Source organism: Kogia breviceps, chromosome X (assembly GCF_026419965.1).
Source record: "Kogia breviceps isolate mKogBre1 chromosome X, mKogBre1 haplotype 1, whole genome shotgun sequence".
In the NCBI taxonomy this organism is placed as follows: domain Eukaryota; kingdom Metazoa; phylum Chordata; class Mammalia; order Artiodactyla; family Physeteridae; genus Kogia; species Kogia breviceps.
The window spans coordinates 88,575,836-88,597,603 of record NC_081330.1 but is presented as its reverse complement, the minus strand read 5'-3'; the positions used below and the strand labels follow the sequence as shown (position 1 = coordinate 88,597,603).

General features: G+C 38.2%; 1 protein-coding gene across 3 annotated transcripts in view; it reads right to left on the bottom strand.

Moving 5' to 3' along the window:
* Nucleotides 1-21,768, bottom strand: part of FAM120C (family with sequence similarity 120 member C) — a 146,629-nt gene that overhangs the window by 98,513 nt on the left and 26,348 nt on the right. For all 3 annotated transcript variants that reach the window (XM_059049739.2, XM_059049741.2, XM_059049740.2), the window contains exons 2-7: nt 20,536-20,782; nt 19,198-19,280; nt 14,468-14,596; nt 2,557-2,659; nt 1,929-2,005; nt 1,205-1,485 (exon numbers count right to left, since the gene is read on the bottom strand). In XM_059049739.2, coding sequence (XP_058905722.1) covers nt 1,205-1,485; nt 1,929-2,005; nt 2,557-2,659; nt 14,468-14,596; nt 19,198-19,280; nt 20,536-20,782 — 920 coding nt within the window. The remainder of the gene's footprint in view (nt 1-1,204; nt 1,486-1,928; nt 2,006-2,556; nt 2,660-14,467; nt 14,597-19,197; nt 19,281-20,535; nt 20,783-21,768) is intronic.

The window sequence follows — 21,768 nt, the reverse complement described above, 5'->3', positions numbered from 1 at the left end:
TCATGTGATATAAACAAAAGCAATCAAAAGCCATGGGAACCAGGCTTCCCTGGTGGCACTGTGGTTAAGAATCCGCCGGCCAATACAGGGGACACGGGTTCAAGCCCTGGTCCAGGAAGATCCCACATGCTGCAGAGCAACTAAGCCCGTGTGCCACAACTACTGAGCCTGTGCTCTAGAGCCCACGAGCCACAACTACTGAGCCCACACACCACAGCTACTGAAGCCTGCATGTCTAGAGCCTGTGCTCTGCAACAAGAGAAGCCACCGCAATGAGAAGCCCACTCACCACAACAAAGAGTACTCCCCACTCGCCACAACTAGAGAAAGCCCACGCACAGCAACAAAGACCCAATAGAGCCAAAAATTTTTTTAAAAGTCATGGGAACCATTCTGAATCCTTTATACCTTATAAGAGGCCATGTTTAGAGTCCACTCATGTTCTACGGAAATGACTACAATTTAAAACCTCAGGAACTTCCCTGGTTGTCCAGTGAGTAAGATTCCATGCTCCCAATACCGGGGGCCCAGGTTCAGTCCCTGGTTGGGGAACTAGATCCTGCATGCAAGCTGCAACTAAGGGTTTGCATGATGCAACTAAGAGCCCACATGCTGCAACTAAGAAGCTCGCATGCCACAACTAAGACACAGTGCAGCCAAAATAAATGAATGAATACATAAATATAAAAACAAACAAAAACCCAAAAAACCCTCAAAGCAGCTCTGTCTCCCAGGAATAATCTGCTTGGAGGAATAATCTAAGAACAAAGGAGTTTATATAAAATCTCACTGTTTTAATCCTCAGAACCCTTAGTTACCAAGCAATATAACTGCATACTCAACTGTTCCTATACCTCAACTCTATAAAGTCTTTTAATTTTTTTTCCATTCAACCTACTCCCCTTCACAAATTGAGAGATGACAGACATGATACATAGCACACCCCTCCCAGGGCTTCCCTAACCAGCTGCTATGCTGCCTTCTACTTCAGTGGCCTGGGTATCTGAAAATTACCACCTGTACAGGGTCCAGATGAGCATGAAGTAGCCAAGCATAGAGAGAATTTTCCTACTTCACTTAAGAGCAAAGAGTCACAGAGAAAAGCCAGGAACATATACTTTCCCACATTCCCTGCCTAGGTTACTGCAAAAGAATACAGATGCTTCAGAATTCTGTTCCCTGGGGTGCCTGTACAGATACTTACTCAGAGCTGGCTCCATTTGGCTCATCAGCATCAGAGGAAGAGGAGTGGGAAGAGTCTGGTCCCAAAGGAGGTGAGGCTTTGGAAGTCAGGTAATTGGAAAACTGGGATGCAGAGGAATCATAAGAGACAGCCCAACTGGCAAAGGGGCTGTCCTGCAGCATGGGATCCTCAGAAAAAGCATGGGATTCCCCCAAAGCATGGGGGGAGAAGAGAAGAGAGGAGTTGGGTCCCACTGGGAATGGTGGTGGATATTTCATTTTCTGGGGCACGTGGTGAGAAAACTAAAGGACAAAACAGACAGAAAAGCTCTTTATTTAACATTTTACCAGGCTCCAAGATGGTTTCCCCAGAAGTTGTGACAGTAGATGATGCCAGTAGCTGGAATTGTTTGGATACAAAGAACCTACTGAGAATAACAAGAAATAATTCTAACAGTGATGTATGGACAGAATCCTCCAAAGGCAGGACAGTGGACCAATCTATGTCTCCTAGAACCATTCTTCCAACATTATCTAATTTACCTTCACAATGCCCTAGTGGTTACTGATCTGGATGTTTTCTTTACAGAGTCTGCCAGCCTCAAGTTGAGAACATGACATTCTGATAATACTGACATTCTGATAATACTGAATCACCCTAACTCCTTAACTCAGATTATAAAAATCAGGAAGCAACCCAAGTCTAATGCTATCAAATGGTGTCAAGCTTCTTAAAAGATATTTACCATTGGCTTTCCAGCAGAGATAGTGCCCATTTGATTTCGTGGAATGGGAGGATTTCCAAGTCGATTATTCCGAAAACCTGGAGCAAAGAGAAAGGGCTATCCTTTAGTCAATCCTAATAACTGTACCCTGTTATATTCTGCTAACCTCAAATCACATGAGAAATTATTATTAATAAATAAGTTAACAATTTATTGATCAGCTACTATGTGCCATGCCAAGAACCTTACATAAATTATTTCTTCTGATAACAACCCTATTAAGGAGGTATCCTGAGCCACATTTCATACAGATGTGACTTGCAAAGATCACACAGCTAGTACATAGCAGAGGTAGAATTCAAACTCAGGCCTGACCCCACAGACAGGGCAATTTTACATATACCAGGCCACAACCGAGATTAGCACCAGAAGAAGCCCAAGCTAAGGAAATAGCGTTGGATCCCATCTATAAATTCAAGAAATGAGGGCCCTGTTTCATGTCACCTCTCTTATTACATGGAAATCAAAAGGATGTCTATCAAATAGGAATGACTTCTAGGAGGGTGCAATAGATGTCCCAGGAGTTCCTGAGGGACTAACTCAGTTTCCTCTATAGACAGAGCAGCTCGGGGTCAAATGGAAGCCTTACCTAGAAAGGAGGAGGGACCCACTGGCAGCGAAGAGAGTTTGGTTGTGACTGAATAGTACTCAACTGCTTTCTTGAATCGTTCTATTTTATCTTCTGTCCTGGACTGGATGTTGGAACATCAAATGTTCAGAAGAAGAAATAACATGAGAGTGTCTTTGTCATGCAATTTATAATCTGAGAGTCAAAACAGTAGTAGAAATCAAATGTTTAAAGAAACCCAAGGGAGCAATTTTTCATGCTGCAGAAAAGATTAGGTAGGGAGAGAGCATTATAGAACATAAAAGCTGGAATACTTAAAAAATTAAGTTTAAAAATAAATAAACAAAGTTTACTTACATTTTGTGCTATTCTAAAATGGTCACATGATCATTAGAAAAAATACATAAAGATAGGAGAAAAAAACTACACAGTACCATCACCCAAAGATATTTTGGTGTGCTTCCTTCCACTAATTTTTTTGGGGGGGCTGTGTTGGGTCTTCATTGCTGCGTGCAGGCTTTCTCTAGTTGCGGTGAGCAGCGGCTACTCTTTGTTGCGGTGTGTGGGCTTCTCATTGCGGTGGCTTCTCTTGTGCGGAGCACAGGCTGTAGGAGTGTGGGCTTCAGTAGTTGTGGCACGCGGGCTCAGTAGTTGTGGCTCTCTGGCTCTAGAGTGCAGGCTCAGTAGTTGTGGTGCGTAGGCTTACTTGCTCCACAACATGTGGGATCTTCCCGGACCAGGGCTCGAAGCCGTGTCCCCTGCATTGGCAGGTGGATTCTTAACCACTGAACCACCAGGGAAGCCCTCCACTATTTTTTTTGTGTGTGTGTGGTACGCAGGCCTCTCACTGTTGTGGCCTCTCCTGTTGTGGAGCACAGGCTCCGGATGCGCAGGCTCAGCGGCCATGGCTCATGGGCCCAGCCGCTCCATGGCATGTGGGATCTTCCCGGACCGGGGAACGAACCCGTGTCCCCTGCATCGGCAGGTGGACTCGCAACCACTGCGCCACCAGGAAAGCCCCACTAATTTTTTTTTTTTTAAATATTTTATTTATTTATTTATTTATTTTTTGTGGTACGCGGACCTCTCACTGTTGTGGCCTCTCCCGTTGCGGAACACAGGCTCCGGACGTGCAGGCTCAGTGGCCATGGCTCACAGGCCCAGCCGCTCCATGGCATGTGGGATCTTCCCAGACCGGGGCACGAACCCGTGTCCCCTGCATCGGCAGGCGGATTCTCAACCACTGCGCCGCCAGGGAAGCCCCCCACTAATTTTTAAACTACATTTTTTTTTGAAGTATAGCTAGTCTATTTTAATACACATATTTTTTCTATAGTTGATACCATACTCTGTGTACAATTTCATATCTTGCTTTTATTACAATACAAGATAATTTTGAATGGCTGAATAGTGTACCATCATATATCATAAATTATTTAACTACTTCTCTAATACCTGACATTTAGGTTATTTCTCATATTTGGCTATTATAACTTACACAGAAAAGAACATATATTACGTATAAGTTTTTCTGGATTTCAGATTATGTCCATATGAAAATGTCCCCAAAGTGGAATTATTGGTTCAAAAGGTATGAATATTATAACCAGAACCACTTAAACATATACAAAATCCACAATGTGAAATCACTACATATCCACCAGAATGGCTAAAATTAAAGACTATAAATATCTAGCACTGGCAAGGATATGGAGTGACTGGAATCCCAATACACTGTTTGTAAGAATGTATATTGGTAGAGTTGAGAAAACATTTGGCAGTTTCTTATAATGTTAAACATATATTTGCCATATGGCACAGCAATCCTACTCCTAAGTATTTATCCAGGAGAAATGAGTACATATGTCCACCAAAGAATATGAACAAGAATATAAAAACAGCTTTATTTAATAGCTCCAAACTGGAAATAACTCAACTGTATATCAACAGAAGAATGGATAAATTATGGTATATTCATATGATAAAAAACTGCAGTAATAAAGAACAAAGGACTGATATATGTAACAACATGGACTAATCTCAGACATAATAATGAATGAAAGAAGAGATACACAAAAGAGTACATAATAAAGTTCAAGTAGAAGCGAAACTTATCCACAGTGATAGAAAATACTGTTTACCTCTGCGGGGTTGGGGCTGATTGAGAAGGGGCTTTTCCTTATCAAGCTTTTTCCAATGTAATTTTAAAGTCCTCTTGAGTATAACTTATGACCTTCATAATATTTCATCAAGTAGAATATAAGATATTAAAGTCATTTTTAATTTCTCATTATAAATAATGCTCTGATTAGCATATTTTATATAAGTTTTTTGGGTTATTTCATAGGGCATATTCTTAGAAGTGGAATTACTAGGTCAAAGGATATGGTCATTTTCATAGACTCTTGACATATGATACTAAATCTCTTTCCAAAGCAGATGTCTCAAGTTACACTCTCATCATCAGTGCATGAGAGTGCCCAATTCACCCTATAGCTCCAGTGTTGAATATTTTCTACAAAAAAGTCATCTCCTAACTATAATACATTTTTATAGGAAAATTAAAAGATATAATAAAAAGGAAAAATTTTAAACAGTTATAATCTTATCTCTCAGAGTTTGTAATTGTTAACACTCTAAGATCTGCACAGCATTCCAGATCTCTTTACTTGCATGCATGCAGGCACACAAATAGATATCAAGATCTCCAGGTCCTCCAGCCTCACTTAGAAAGAAAATATCACTCTCCTTTTTCAAAAATTGGACATAATTGTTTGAAAAAGGGTTTCAAATCTAAAGAATGTTTGCAAATTACTGACTTAAAGAATGACATGTGAATAACATTCCATTGCATCAAGGTTCCATTATTTATATATTCATTATTATTTCCCTATTATATTTAATAATATATAATAATAACTAAAAACAATCTCCTAAGACATACAAGCCATACACAGAATCTTCCTTAATATCTCTACCTCTGTACCCACTCCCCTTCCCAAAAGTGACCACTGTTACCAGTTTGGTATATGTCCTGTCATAACTTCTGCTGTGTTTATACACACACACATATATGTACACCAATATGGTTTTGCTTTTTTCACATAAGTGGAATCTTATCATATTGTTTTTCAAATTGCTTTTGCACTTAACAGCATGTCTTATAAACTATTATATGTCAGTGAGTATAGATCTATGGCCCAATACCCTGAAATACTGAATTATGTGTACTTCCCTCAGTGTACCACTCTGTTCTGTGCCTTGAAAGGCAAACATTTACTCTTCCTTAAAGAGGCACCAATTCTATGAAATCTTTCCTTCTGTGAAAACTTTATTGTGGTTTTTTTTCTTTGTTGTACTTATATATTTGCTTCTACCTCCCCATTTAACCTCAAGTTCTGTGAGGACAAAGAATGTTTTATTCACATTTATATCCTACTGTCTAATATGGGACCTTATCTATAGAAGTTCATTCAGTATTTTATATATGATCATATTTAATTAAGTCCTGCCCTTTTCTTTTAAAGATCCACAGAGGCCAGAAGTAGCAGAGTAGAACCCCATACTTTGACACTATTACCTAGCAGTTTTTGTATGTTTGTTAAAAGAGCTCTCATAATTCTGTAACTGTTAAAAATGTTTGTGAAAATTATACAACAATGAAAAATGGTTTAAAACATAATGTTAAGTGAAAAAAGCAGGCTAAAAATGACTACACTGAGATGACTACCACATCAAAACATACATATAAAGAGGACTAGGAAATACTGTGAAACATTTAGGGTGGAATTAGAAGCAAAGTCTCTATTAAAAAATTTTGTTTTGTTTTCTTTTGTTTAGTGAAAAGTGGATTCATGTTATTAAGAATAGTCATTATCCAAGTTCCAAAACTCATGAAGCTACAAAGGGAAGCAAAAGCTATAACATTAAAAATATTCAACACTCAATTAAGCACTTACAAAACTTTTCCTCCGTTTATATACAATGGAATAGTATTCAGTCTTAAAAAAGAAGGAAATTCTTATACATGCTACAACATGGAAGAACCTTGAGGACATTATGCTAAGTGAAATAAGCCTGTTACAAAAATATATATTATATAATTCCACTTATATGAAGTATGTAAAGTAGTCAAAATCAGAGGCCAAAAGTAGAATGGTGGTTGCCGGGGCTGGGAGGAAGGAGAGAATGGGGAGTTATCATTTAATGGGTACAGAGTTTCAGTTGTACAAGATAAATTATGGGGATGAATGATGGTGATGGTTGCACAATATTATGAACGTAATTAATACCACTGAACTGTATATTTATAATGGTTAAGATGGTAAATTTTACGTGTATTTTACCACAATAAAAAATTGGAAGGAAAATTTATTCTCCATCTAAACAGTATCCCCTACTTAACACTAGGATCTCTCCCTACCCAACATGTCAATTTCTCTTTTTGTGAGTCAATCTCTTCCTAATCATCTCATGAAAACAGCTGAGAGTGCAATGCAAAGTAACAAAGTGAATGAGCAAATTTGTCATAAAGGTCAGGATTTCCTATAGTCAAGGGACATGATGGAGGACTGCTCACATCATAGTAGAAGCCATGGACCAATGAGGATCTGTTGCAGTTAGTGTTCATCAATGGTGGAAGAGAGTTATGAAAGATGATGGCAGGTAAGACACTTGAAAAGAGAATGATTTGAATATCAACAGAATGTAAGCCTTTTGGGAAAATAAAGCCCAAGTATACTTTTTATTAAAAAAAAAACCCCAACACTCTTTATGATTGTGCCAGAAAGTTAAACGTGAACTAGTGGGTGCTAGACAGTGCTATCACAAAATTTTGTTAGGAAAACTTATGCTCCCAAAATCAAACACTGATTTCATTCTTTATTCATTTAAAAACATCTACAGAGAGGTTTCCATTCTGGATAAGATGGGGTAAGTACCCTCCACTTTGTTCCCACTGAAGGTAGTTACAGAAACAAGGAGCCACTATTTGAAGACTCTGGGAAGAAGACCAGAATTCAAAGTACCACCAAACCAAAGGTGAGTTTAGCATTTCTTTTTTTCTCCAATGTCCCCTGGTGTGGACACCATGCAGCCTGAAATCTGGAAGTGTCCACTGATGTGGAGAGAGCTCCAGAAGAAACCCTAGTCCAGTTCTGGCTTGAAGAGTGGGAAAGGGGTCTCTGAAAACTCAAGATGTATGGAAATACCCCCCATTTTTCTTTCTTTTTTTTCTGTTCTCATGTGTGCCAGCCTGAAGCAAACCTGTGGTGACAGCAGTGGCAACAGGGGAATAGCAGGAAGCTAAATCTCTGAATGAGGAAACTTCCTCTCTGATCAGAGAAGCAGTGGTCTCAACAGGGTGGAATTAGCCTTCAATGCTTTTTCTCTGTCCTCCTGCTGCTTGGCCCTAGATGCTGAAAAAGGGTGTCCCAATGAACCAGGAAGTACTGAAGGGATTGCAAAGAGGGAGCAACACATGTGTGGATCTGACACTTAAAACAGCAGACCACAGACTCTGAGAAATGAACAGATAAACCACTGCCCAAGTCCCTGACTAGCAACTGGGTGGCATTCATGGGACTGATCCAAATAGGTTTGCAAAGGCTTTGAAAACTGCACTGACATTGAAACCAAGGCCCACAGTAGGATGGTGAGAACTTGTGGTCTGAACTTAAATGGGTCAATTGCCTCTTAAAACAAAACTGTCAACATTCCCCACTATATTGAAATAAGACTAGGAACCTCAAAACATAATATTCAAAATGTCCAATCCAAATTTACTTGGCCTGGGGATAACCAGGAAAATCTTAAATTGCATGGAAATAATCAATATATGCCAACACTGAGATGACACACATGTTGAACTTATCTGACAAAGACATTATGCAGCTTTATAAAAATGCTTGAAGGTAGGAGAAACACTTTTGAAACAGAAAGATAGAAAATCTCAGCAAAAATAAGTAGACCTTAGGACCTTTCTCCTAGATCACACTTTTTCTCTATTCACTTTAATTCTCAACTCAACTTTAAAAACATGTATACGTAGTAGGTGATATTTAGCAGACATAAAATCAAAATCAATTTGACCTAAATGTCAGGACCCTGAAAATACTGTCATTCCACTGTTTAAATTCTGTAATTGCTAAGAACAAAACTTTGCTTGTGTTTATCCTCACTGTTTCTCTTTTACCCAGAGAAAAACATTCTTTGAGTAGGTTTAAAATAAGAATAAATAATTTAAAACTCAAAAAAAGAAAATCTCAGCAAAGAAAGATAATACATAAAGAAGAACCAAATGGAAACTTTAGAATTTAAAATACAATACTCTTACTGTATAGCACAGGGAGCTCTGCTCAATGTTATGTAACAACCTAAATGGGAAAAGAATTTGAAAAAGAATAGCTACATGTATATATATAACTGAATCACTTTACTGTACATCTGAAACTAATACAACATTGTTAATCATCTATACTCCAATATAAAATAAAAAGTTAAAAAAATAAAAATAAATATCTATACTCCACTATAAAATAAAAATTACAAAACAAAAGAAAACAAAACAAACAAAAAGAAACAAACTCAGGGACTTCTCTGGTGGTCCAGTGGCTAAGGGGACATGGGTTCAATCCCTGGTTGGGGAACTAAGATCCCACACATGTTGTGGGGCAGCTAAGCCCACGTGCTGCAACTATTGAGCCTGCACACCACAACTAGAGAGAAGCCCGTGCACCACAACTAAGACCCAACACAGCTAAAAATAAAATAAATAAATAAATATTTTAAAAAAATAACCTCAAATAAATAAATAAATAAATAAATAAAATACAATAGTCAGAATTTAAAAAAAAACTCATTGGATGGGTTCTACAGCAGAAAAGAGATGACCAACTTCAATAAGTGGTGCTGGGAAAACTGGACAGCTGCATGTGAAAGAATGAAATTAGAACACTCCCTAACACCATACACAAAAATAAACTCAAAATGGATTAAATACCTAAATTAAGACAGGATACTAAAAAACTCTTAGAGGAAAACACAGGCAGAACACTCTCTGACATAAACTGCAGCCATCTTTTTTGATCCACCTCCTGAAGTAATGAAAATAAAAACCAAAATAAACAAATGGGACCTAATGAAACTTAAAAGCTTTTGCACAGAAAAGGAAACCATAAACAAAACAAAAAACAACCCACAGAATGGGAGAAAATATTTGCAAAAGAAGCAACCAAGAAGGGATCAATCTCCAAAGTATACTGTGTTGGCAAAAAGTTCACTCAGGTTTTTCCATAAGATGTTACAGTAAAACCCAAGCAAACTTTTTGCCAACCCAATATAAGCAGCACATGCGGCTCAATATCAAAAAACAAACAACCCAGTCAAAAAATGGGTGGAATATCTAAATAGACATTTCTCCAAAGAAGATATACAGATGGCCAAAAAGCATGTAAAAGATGCTCAACATCACTAATTATCAGAGAAATGCAAATCAAAACTACAATGAGGTATCACCTCACACTGGGCAGAATGGCCATCATCAAAAAATCTACAAATAATAAATGCTGTAGAGGGTGTGGGGGAAAATGAACCCTCCTACACTGTTGGTGGAGATGTAAATTGGTACAACCATTATGGAGAACAGTATGGAGGTTCTTTAAAAAACTAAAAATAGAACTACCATACGATCCAGTAATCCCACTCCTGGGCATATATCCAGAGAAAACCATAATTCAAAAAGATACATGCACCCCAATGTTCACTGCAGCACTATTTACAATAGCTAAGACATAGAAGCAACCTAAATGTCCATCAACAGAGGAATGGATAAAGAAGATGTGGTACATATATTCAATGGAATATTACTCAGCCATAAAAAAGAATGAAATAATGCCATTTGCAGCAACATGGATGGACCTAGAGATTATCATACTAAGTGAAGTAAGACAGAGAAAGACAAATATCATATAATATTGTTTACATGTGGAATCTTAAAAAAATGGTACAAATGAACTTATTTAAAAAACAGAAACCAAGTCACAGATGTAGAAAAACTTATGGTTACCAAAGGTGAAAGGTAGGGAGGGATAAATTAGGAGATTGGGACTGACATATACACACTACTATATATAAAATAGATAACTAATAAGGATCTACTGTATAGCACAGGGAACTCTACTCAATACTCTGTAATGGCTTATATAGGAAAATAATCTAAAAAAGTGTGGGTATATGTATATGTATAACTGATTCACTTTGCTGTTCACCTAAAACTAACACAACATTGTAAAGCAACTATACTCCAATAAAAAAAATTAAAGAAATAGAAAAGAGATGGCCAAGGAAAGAATCAACAAAGTTAATGATGAATCCACAGAAATTATCCAGTGTGAAAAACAGAGAGGAAAATAATTTTTTAAAAAACAGAGTCTCGGGCTTCCCTGGTGGCGCAGCGGTTGAGAGTCCGCCTGCCGATGCAGGGGACACGGGTTCGTGCCCCGGTCCGGGAAGATCCCACGTGCCGTGGAGCAGCTGGGCCCGTGAGCCATGGCCACTGAGCCTGTGCGTCCGGAGCCTGTGCTCTGCAATGGGAGAGGCCACAACAGTGAGAGGCCCGCGTACCACAAAAAAAAAAAAAAAAAAAAAACAGAGTCTCAAGTATCTATGGGGTAATAACAAAAGGTCAAACACTGGTGCCATTGTAGTCACAGGAGGAAAGGAGAATGTGGAACAGAAAATCTGTTTGAAGAATAATAGCTGAAAACTTCTCAAATTTAGTGAAAGATATACTTAGAAATTAAAGAAGCTCAGCAAACTCTAAACAAGATAAATTCAAAGAAATCCATGCCTGATACATCACTGGAAAATTCTACCAAACAATTAAAGAAGAAAAACACCAATTCTACACAATCTCTTCCAAAAAATGGAAGAGGAAGGAATACTTGCCAATACATTTTATGAGTCCTGCATTACCCTGATATCAAAATTAAACAAAGAAAACACACACACATAAAAACTACAGTCCAATATTTCTCATGAAAATACATGTAAAATACTCAATGAAATACTAGTAATTTATATCCAACAATGTAAAAAAAGAATACATTTTTACCATATCTTGGGAATGCAAGGATGGCTCAATAGTCAAAAATCAATGGACTAAAGAAGAAAAAGCACATGATCCTATCAATAGACGTACAAAAATACATTTGACAAAATACAGCATCCATTAATGATAAGAACTTTCAGTAAACTAGGAATAGAAGAGATCTTCCTCAACCTAATAACATGCATCTACAAAACCTATCATTATACTTAATGCTGACTGAATGCTTTCCCCAAATATCAGAAACAAGACAAGGATATCCTCTCTCAGTAGTCCTATTCAACACTGTTTAGAAATCCTAGATAGTGCAGTAAGTCAAGAAAAAAAAAGGGCATACAGACTGGAAAAGAAAGAACTAAAATTGTCCCTATTCACTGACAACGTGATCACCTATACAGAAAATACCAAGAAACCTACCCAAAAGTTCCTAGTGAATTTAGAAAGGTTGCAGCATACAAGGCCAACAAACAAAAATCAATCATATTTCTATATATTAGCATCGAACAATTAGAAACTGAAATAAAAAAACAACATCCATTATAATAGGTGCCTGCAATATGAAATACTTAAGTATAAATATAAAACAATATTGTTTTATATTTATACTTAAGTATTTCATATTGCAGGCACCTATTATAAAGGATTTTTTTTTCATTAAGACATAAGTTGAAAACTATAAAGCACTGATGAACTAAATCAAAGACAACCTAAATAAATACAGAGGCACATCATATTCATGGACTTGAAGACTCACCAAATTCATGTATATATTTAAAGGAACTCCAATTAAAACCCACCAGGATTTTTTGTAGATATAGACAATATTATTCTAAAATGTATATGGAAAGAAAAATGAACTTAAATAGACAAAATAATTTTGAAAAAGAAGAATAAAATTAGAGGAATCACTACCCAATCTTAAGACTTACCACAGAGCTACAGGATTCAAAACAGTGTGCTATTTCAAAAGAGATAGATACATAGGACAGCTGAACAGAATACAGTCCAGAAATACATCCACACAAATACAGACAACTGATTTTTGACAAAGGCAATTCAATGGAGAAAGAAGAGTCTTTTCACCAAACTCTGTTGAAACAATTGAACATCCATATGCAAAACAAAACACCTCACACTTCTAAAAATATGAACTCAAAATGGATGATTTGTTCTAAATGTAAAACTATATAATTCTTAGAAGAAAACAGGACAATATTGTTATGCCTGCAGTTAGGCAAAGAGTTCTTAGACATGACACCAAAAGCATGATCCATAAAAGTTAAAAATTGCTAAAAATTGAAAACTTTCACTTTGCAAAAGACACTGTTAAAAGAATGTAAAGACAAACTACAGACTGGGAGAAACTATTTGCAAACCACATATCTGACAAAAGGTCTAGTATGCAGAATATATAAAGAACTCTCGAAACTCAAGAGTAAGTAATCAAACAACCCAGTTAAAAAATGGGCAAAAAAAGACTGTTCATGAACAGACCATTCACCAAAAAGGATATCGTAAATAAGAACAAGAAAAAAATGTTCGTCATTAGTCACTTGAGAAATGCAAATTAAAATTATGATGAACTACCACTACATAGCTGTTAGAATGACAATAGTAACAATACCAACAATAACAAGTGCTGGTCAGGAATGGAATAGCCACTCTGGAAAACGGTTTGGCAGAGTCTTATAAAGTTACAGTTAAACATATACTTACCATATGACCCAGAAATCCCATTGCTAGGTATTTATAGTAGGGAAATGAAAACTTATGTTCATACAAAAACCTGTACAGAAATGTTTATAGAAGCTCTATTCAAACCACCAAAAAATTGGAAACAACTCAAATATCCTCTAAGGGTGAATGCATAAACAAACTGTGGTATAGCCACACAATGTATACTACTTGGCAATAAAAAGGAATGAATTATCCATACATGCAAAATGCAACGATTTAGAACAATCTCAAAGGCGTTATGTTGAATGCAAAATGCCATTCTCAAATGATTACATACTCTATGATTCCGTTTACATGCTATTCTCTAAAAGATATAACTATGACAGAGAATAGACTGGTAGTTTCCATGGATTAGGGATGAGTTTGGATGTGATTGCAAAGGGAAAGCATGAGAAATTTTGGGGGTGGTTCAACTGTTCTGATCCTGATTGTGATGTTGGCTACATAAATCTATACATGTGTTAAAAATTTGTATAACTACTACACACAGATGCAAAAGTGAGTTTTACTATATGTTAATTTAAAAAATAAAACGGAAAAACTCAGAGTATAAATATAAATGACATTTTAAAAAATAAAACTAACTTATTTTCCTAACTTTTAGTTTCATTTCACAAGACAAAATCCCAGTTGAGCCCCTTTTTCACTATTAACGATGAAACATTGATTCTTGTTTTAAGTGGACCTACTTAGGTAGTCTTTTTCAGTATCCATTATCCTCCAATAAGCAAGCCCTCCTTTACATTAAAATATACACTGAAACAAAAAAAGAAAAAAGGGAAGGATATATGCCAGAGTGATAACTATAGCAAGTTGTTTCTGGTTAATGAGATCATAAGTGACATTTTCTAAATATTCTAGGATGAGCTTATATAACTTTAATAATCAGTGGAAAAAAGGTAAAGATCCTTTAAATCCAGGCCTAGTGATGTTTTCTAAAAGAAACTTTGGGGCTCCAGTCTATAAGCAGAGAGAAGATAAGCAGCTAGGAGGAGAGAAGGTAGGCAGCACAAAAAAGATCAGATCTACTGGTGGTATTTGTGAAGGTAAGAAAACTGGACATTCTTAGGAAGGGGGAGGCTAGCTCACCTGAGACTGTTTGAAAACATCCTTCCCAACCACATCCAGGTTTGAGGGGTCTTTGATGGAACTAACATACTCAGAAACAGCCTTGATTACCACATCACAGGGAGGAAGAACCAGCTGATGAGCTCTGACCTAGAAGAAGGAAGATAAGCCAGGCACACTGATATCAAAGATGGGTCACTAAGAAAAAGGGTGAGATACAGAATTCAAATTCAGTTAATTCACTGAGAGACAGTTAAAATCTTTTCTTTAGTCTTCCCCCTAAATTTTCAGTACAGAACACTTGGAACCAAGATCAAAAAGTATAAATAAAGACAAAACCATAGCGGCAATGATCCCACTACAAAGATAACCACTGTTTTATGACACTGCCATAATTAATCAGTTTTCTTTCATGATACATTTTGGCTGCCTCCAAATTTTTGCTATTAAAGGTAATGTTGTAATGTGTGGACCATGTTTGGATCCTGATTTGAAGTAACCACAAAAAGGCCTTTGTGAGACAATCAGGAAAATCTAAAAATGGACTAGATATTAAGATGATACCAAGAAATTATCATTAATTTTGTTAGGAGTAATAATGGCATTGTGCTTATGTAAGAAAATGTCTATATGTTTTAGAGATGCATATCAAAGAACGTGAGAGTGAAATGACTTAAGGTCTGGCATTTGTTTTAAAATACATTAGTAACAGCAACAACAACAAAAATAACCCAGCAAGTGTGGCCACATCTTAATAACTGTTGGATCTGGAAGATGTTATAGTGACGGTTGACTATATTATTATATTATTTTTTCTACTTTTGTGATGCTTGAAATTTTTTTTTTTTTTTTTTTCTGTATGCGGGCCTCTCACTGCTGTGGCCTCTCCCGTTGCGGAGCACAGGCTCCGGACGCGCAGGCTCAGCGGCCATGGCTCACGGGCTTAGTTGCTCCGCGGCATGTGGGATCTTCCCGGACCAGGGCACGAACCCGTGACCCCTGCATCGGCAGGCGGATTCTCAACCACTGCGCCACCAGGGAAGCCCGAAATTTTTTAAATAAGGGTTTATTTAAATGCTGTGATGAAATGTAGGTATGATTTGTTGTCCACCTTCCAATTATTTAATTACTAGCTTCCTAGAATGGTAATTACTGAGTAAAGGCTATAAACTTCTTAAAGGCTTTTTATATAAATTATTTAGCCAAATAATCATTCCTTCCTTCAACAAATATTTACTGCCTACTGTGTGCCAGGCACTGTCCTAGGCATCAGGGATACAGCAGTGAACAAGACAGACAAAACTCCCTGCCCTCAAGGGAGCTTAAATTCTAGTGTAGGTGTGTCGGGATGGGGTAAGGGGAGTCAAACAAACAGAATAAGTAAAATGTATAGTGTGCTAGATGTAGATAAGTGCTGTGGAGAAAATCTCGGTAGAGAAGGGCATAGGGAATGCAACTGTGTGGGGGGCAGGGCAGGTAATTTTAAATAGGGTGTCAGGAAAGGTCACTCTGAGAAAAGAACATTTGAGAGAACCTATAGGAGTGAGGAAATATCTATGTGGGAGGAAAAGGCATTCCAAGTAGAGGGAATGGTGAGTGCAAAGGTTCTATGAGCAAAAGAAAAGGGAAGATGAGATAGAGCTGTACCAGAGGGCCAGACAGTACAGGGCTTTGTAGGCCATGGTAAAGATTAGGTGAGTGACATAAAGAGCCATTGGAGAATTTTGAAAAGAGAAGTGACATGATCGGAGTCAGGTTTTAAAATGACTTTGGCTGTTGTATTAGGAATAGATTTGGGGCCGCGGGTGGAGCAAGAAAGAGTGCTAGCAGAAGACCAACAGTTAGTAAAGTGTTATAATAATCCAGGCAAGAATGGTGGCTTGACCAAGGTAGTAGCTGTGAAAATGGTGAGAAGTGGATATATTCTGAAGGAAGAACTGATGGTATTTGCTGACAAGAGGAGATATGGAGCATGAGAAAGAGAGAAGTCAAGTATGACTCCAAGGCTTTTAGGTTGAGCAACTGGAAGGATGAGTTTGCCATTAATGAAAATTAGTGAAGGCTGTGAAAGGAAGAGGTTTAGGGGAAAGATCAGGAGTTTCCATTTGGACATGTTTCTTTGAGATATTTAGTAGGCCATTAGATATTAGAAGCTGGAGTTCAAAGGGGAGGTCAAAGCTGGAGACAAACATTTAGGACTCATCAATGGACAGATGGTATTTAAAGTCATGAGACTAGATGAGATCAATCACGAAGGCAGCTCGTGTGGATAGAAAAGAGAAGGGACTGAGGATAGAACTCTGGGACACTGCAAAGTTAAGGAATAGACAAGACAAGGAAGCAGCAAAGGAGACAGAAGCAGCAGCCAGTGAAGTAGGTAGGAAACTACAAGAGAGTGGTGTCCTTAAAGCCAAGTGAAGAACATGTTCTAAGAAAGACAGAGTGAGCAACTGGGTCATATGCTGTTGACTGGTGAAGTAAGATGAAAACTGAGACCTGGCCATTGGATTTATTAACATCATGGTCATGGTGACTTTGTTGAGAGCAATTTCAGCAAAGTAAATTGAAGACAGAACACGGAAAGGGGAGAGTAAACAGCTCGAGCCTAGACAACTTTCTAGAAGAGTCTGCTATAAGGGAAGAAGAAATATGGAGCAGTAGCTTGGATGGAGGGAGTGAAGTCAAGAGCAGGTTTTGTTTTATTTTTTAAGATGGCTGCATGTTTATGCATCTGATAGGAAAGAGCCAATAAGAGAGGGAAACTGATGATGTGGGAGAAAGAGGGGAGAACTGCTGAAGTAATGCCCGTAAGTTAGCAATGGGGGGTACTTCCCTGGTAGTGCAGTGGTTAAGAATCCACCTGCCAATGCAGGGGACACGGGTTCAAGCCCTGGTCTGGGAAGATCCCACATGCCGCAGAGCAACTAAGCCCATGAGCCACAACTACTGAGCCTGTGCTCTACAGTCCGCAAGCCACAACTACTGAGCCTGTGTGACACACCTACTGAAACCCGTGTGCCTAGAGCCCATGCTCCGCAACAAGAGAAGCCACCACGATGAGAAGCCTGCACACCGAAACTAAGAGTAGCCCCCGCTCGCCACAACCAGAGAAAGCCCGTGCACAGCAACGAAGACCCAAAAATAAATAAATAAATTTATATTTTTAAAAAAGTTAGCAATGGGGGATGGATCCGTAAGAGTAGAGGTGTTGGCCTTAGACAGGAACATGGAGAGGTCATCCGAGGCGGGCAAAGCATGCAGGTGAGAAAATGAAAGGGTGGGAACTGGTGTAAGTTCTCTTCCCATTGCTTCAATTTTCTCAATGAAACAGGAAGCCAAGTCATGAGCTGAGAGTGAGCAGGAAGGAGGGAGCATTAGAGGCTTAAGGAGAGAGGAAAAGGTGTGAAATAGTCGTCTAGGAGACTAAAAGGACTAGGGAAATATAATACCACCAACAACTTACACTACCTCCAGAAGTGTATGAGAGCACCAGTCTCAACACAGCCCCAATAGGAGTGGGTAGACTAATTTTTCAACATTTGCTAAACCCTTAGGTTAAAAAAAATTGCACTGCTCATTTAATTTGCACTCTATTTCCTCTTTTGTGAATTGTCTGCTTCTGTCCTTTGCTCCTTACTTCATTTATTGGGGTATTAGTATTTTTCTTCATAGGTTCGTATGAATCCTTAAGATAATAAGGGTGTGAGATAATAATACATTGTTCTCTGCCCCCAGTTCCTGGCATAGAGCACCTAAAAGCCTTGTAATTTCCTAAGTGGTAAGAGCACTAGGAGCATCTCTTCCTCTAATGAGGTGACTCTGGGTGGGCTTCTGGATGAGGGCTGGTTACTGGTAAGACCAACCCATGATTAGAAGATTGGAATTTTCAGCCCCACCCCCATTGTCTAGAGAAGGGAGAAGGGCTAAAAATGGAGTCAATGATCAATCATGCCTACATGATGAAGCCTCCATAAAATCCTAAAAGTACAGGTTTTGGAGAGCTTCCAGGTTGGTGAACACATCCATGTACCAGGAGGGTGATGTACCCCAACTCCATGTGGACATAGGCTCCTGTGCTTGGGATCCTCCCAGACCTCACCCTATGTATCTCTTCATCTAGCTGTTTATCTCCATCCTTTATCATATCCTTTAATAAAGTGATATATGTAAGTAAGTATTTCCCTGAGTTCTATGAGGTGCTTTAACAAATTAATTGAACCTGAGAAGGGGGTCATTGGAATGACCTATAGTTAGTTGGTTGGTCGGAAGCACAGGTGATAACCTGGGCTTGCGACTGGTGTCTGAAGTTGGGGGGCAGCCTTGTGGAACTGAGCCCTTAACTTGTGCAATCTGACACTATCTTCAGGTAGATAGTGTTAGAATTGAGTTAAATTGTAGGACACCCAGCTGGTGTCACAGAAAACTGTTTGGTGCAGGGAAAAAACCCCACATGTTTAATGACCAGAACTGTCAGAAGTGAAGTGTTCTGTGTGAGTGCGGTAGTAGTATGGGAGTAAAGGAGACACACAGGAAAGAAAGACATAGGAGGGAATAACTGGATTTTTCCTTACACATTAGGTAGAAAACTGAGTTTTTCCTTTTTAAGGGTATTGATCATAATAATAAAGTTTTTGTCTGTAAGTGTCTGAGATATTTTAAGCCTAATGAAAGATATTCATTCTACCAAAACTCCAATCAAAACCTGATGTCCTCTAGGCATGGATGTACAGGCAGGAAATGGGTGACATTACCTTAAGTGACGCAAGGGGATGTTCTGGTCCCAAGAGGCTCCAGTGAAAAGCGGCCAGGTCCTCATCTGGGAGAATGTGGTTACCTATAAAGTATATTTGTCATTTATTGACTGTACAAATGTTTTCTTAGAACCTCCAGGACATGAAAGGACTTCTGGGAGAGAAAACAATCAAATAATTCACATAGGTCTATATTCTTAATGTAACAACTACTTAATGTAACTATGTTTGATTACCTACTATGTTTCACATGCATTATGTGTATCATCTTTATAATAACTGTGTATTTATTATTACCTCCAGTTTATAGATAAGGAAACTGAGGTTTGAGCAAGTCTGGTGACTTTGTCCAAGGTGCCACATCTAATAAGTGCCCACACCAGGATAAGAAGCTAGGAATGTTTGACTCCAAAGTCCATGCTATTTTCTATCACCTAGTCATGCTGCCTTTTATAATAACAGCCACCAATTACTGACTGCCTCCTAAGTGCTGGGCATTTTATATATCTTATGTCATTTAACCTTATCAATAGCACTGTGAGGTATTATTATTCCATTTCACAGATGAGGAAACTGAAACCATGAAGGTGTAACTTCAGTGATTTGTCCAAAGCCTAATTCCAAAACTTGTGCTGACTCCACTAGATTATCCAAGCTCAAATCCTTTGGGATTATAACAGAGGTCACACCTGAGACAAGATATAACCTTCACGCTGTCAGTACTTAGAAAACCAACTCGAAACATAATCAACACTCTGAAATTTACTTTGACATACTCCTTTAAAAGAAAGATTGATGATGGATAGAATGGACAGATATATGATAAAGCAACTATAGTAAAATGTTAATGGCAGAATAGAGGTGGTACATATAGGATTTTCACAGCAAAATTCTTTCAATTTTGCTGTACTTTTGGGAATTTTCATAATAAAATGTTAGCACAACAGGAAAAAAAAGAAAAAGATAAAGAATGATTTGTGTTCTTGACCTAAATTTAGACAGTGGGTAAGAAATGCTAATGCTCCGAGTGGGAAACCAAAGTTGTCTAGGGCTAGTAAGATATCTGGCCTAAGATGGTACTCTGCATAAAATACTTATAGAATGTAACTAAAGAAAAAGTTTTATAAGAACCAAAATAATGTTCTGGAATATGCTGTATTAATTTATAAGACAAACATGCTGAGTTTCTAGTAAGAAGCCCCAAAGCACAGTGTATGGCATGCAGACTTTCAGAAGATAAATCCAACAATGATAACCTAAATCACTCTAATCTTCATCTCTTAACACTGCAAGAGGAAACTTTAACAATCACTGGAGTCTGTTCTTTGGACCACCTACCTAGCAATGCAGCAAATATGGGAAAATTCATCCGCTTCAGGCCCAGCTGCTTGGCCACCTCCTGCATCAGGAACTGGTTGGTAGTAAGGTTCTTCCCATTCCAGCTCAGCTTCAGAGCATGGGAACTATAGTAAGAGGGAATATTGTAGAGAGCATACTCGGAGTCATGGGCAAGAAGGCCATGGAAGCCATTTTCCCTGAAAAAAGCCACCACTTCCAAATGGTGGTCTTCAAGGCTCTGAAAGACCTAGGAGGGAAGAAGAGAAGAACACATCATGCAACAGAAGCTGACCTGTATTTGGTTAGAAATCAGGAAGGTTAGTAACTGAATTTTATAGTTTGTTGAAATTTAAGATTATATGAGGCTGAACAAAATACTCTTAAAAAAAAAGCCTCTCCTACCAGAGAACTTGATTATTCCTGTAAACACAGGCAGCATTATCCATGCATTCATTCAAATGTCCAGTCTTTTTTGACTCCTTGCATGAAACTATGGCCTGAGGTTCTTTAAAAGAATACTGAAATTAACATGGTTTATATTATTTAAGTTTTTACTTTAAACAATAACAGGAGAACTTTGTTAGAAAGATAATAAAGCTATTATATATTGCTCAGCACCATATGTGCTTTACATACATTATCTCATCATCAGAACAACCATGGACAAGATAGATATGGATGAAAAAACTTACAAATGGAGGGACTTCCCTGGTGGTGCAGTGGTTGAGAGTCCGCCTGCCAATGCAGGGGACCCAGGTTCGAGCCCTGGTCCGCGAAGATCCCACATGCCGTGGAGCAACTGAGCCCGTGTGCCACAACTACTGAGGCTGTGCTCTAGAACCAGTGTGCCACAACTACTGAAGCCCACACGCCTAGAGCCCGTGCTCCACACAAGAGAAGCCACCACAATGAGAAGCCCACGCACCACAACGAAGAGTACACCCACTCACCGCAACTAGAGAAAGCCAGTGCACAGCAATGAAGTCCCAAAGCAGCCAATAAATAAATAAATATAAAATAATAATAATAATTTTTTAAAAAACTTACAAGTGGAAATAGACATAGGAAGATTAAATGACGTATAGCTAGAATCTGAATTTAAGTTCATCTCTTTAAAAAAAAATTCCTGCTTTCTCTCTTAGGAGCACCTTAGACTGCAGGGCACCCAAATAGGGAGGGCATTTCTAAAAGTTAGAAGTCAGAAACTTCACCCTATTTTAGAAATGGAAAAAC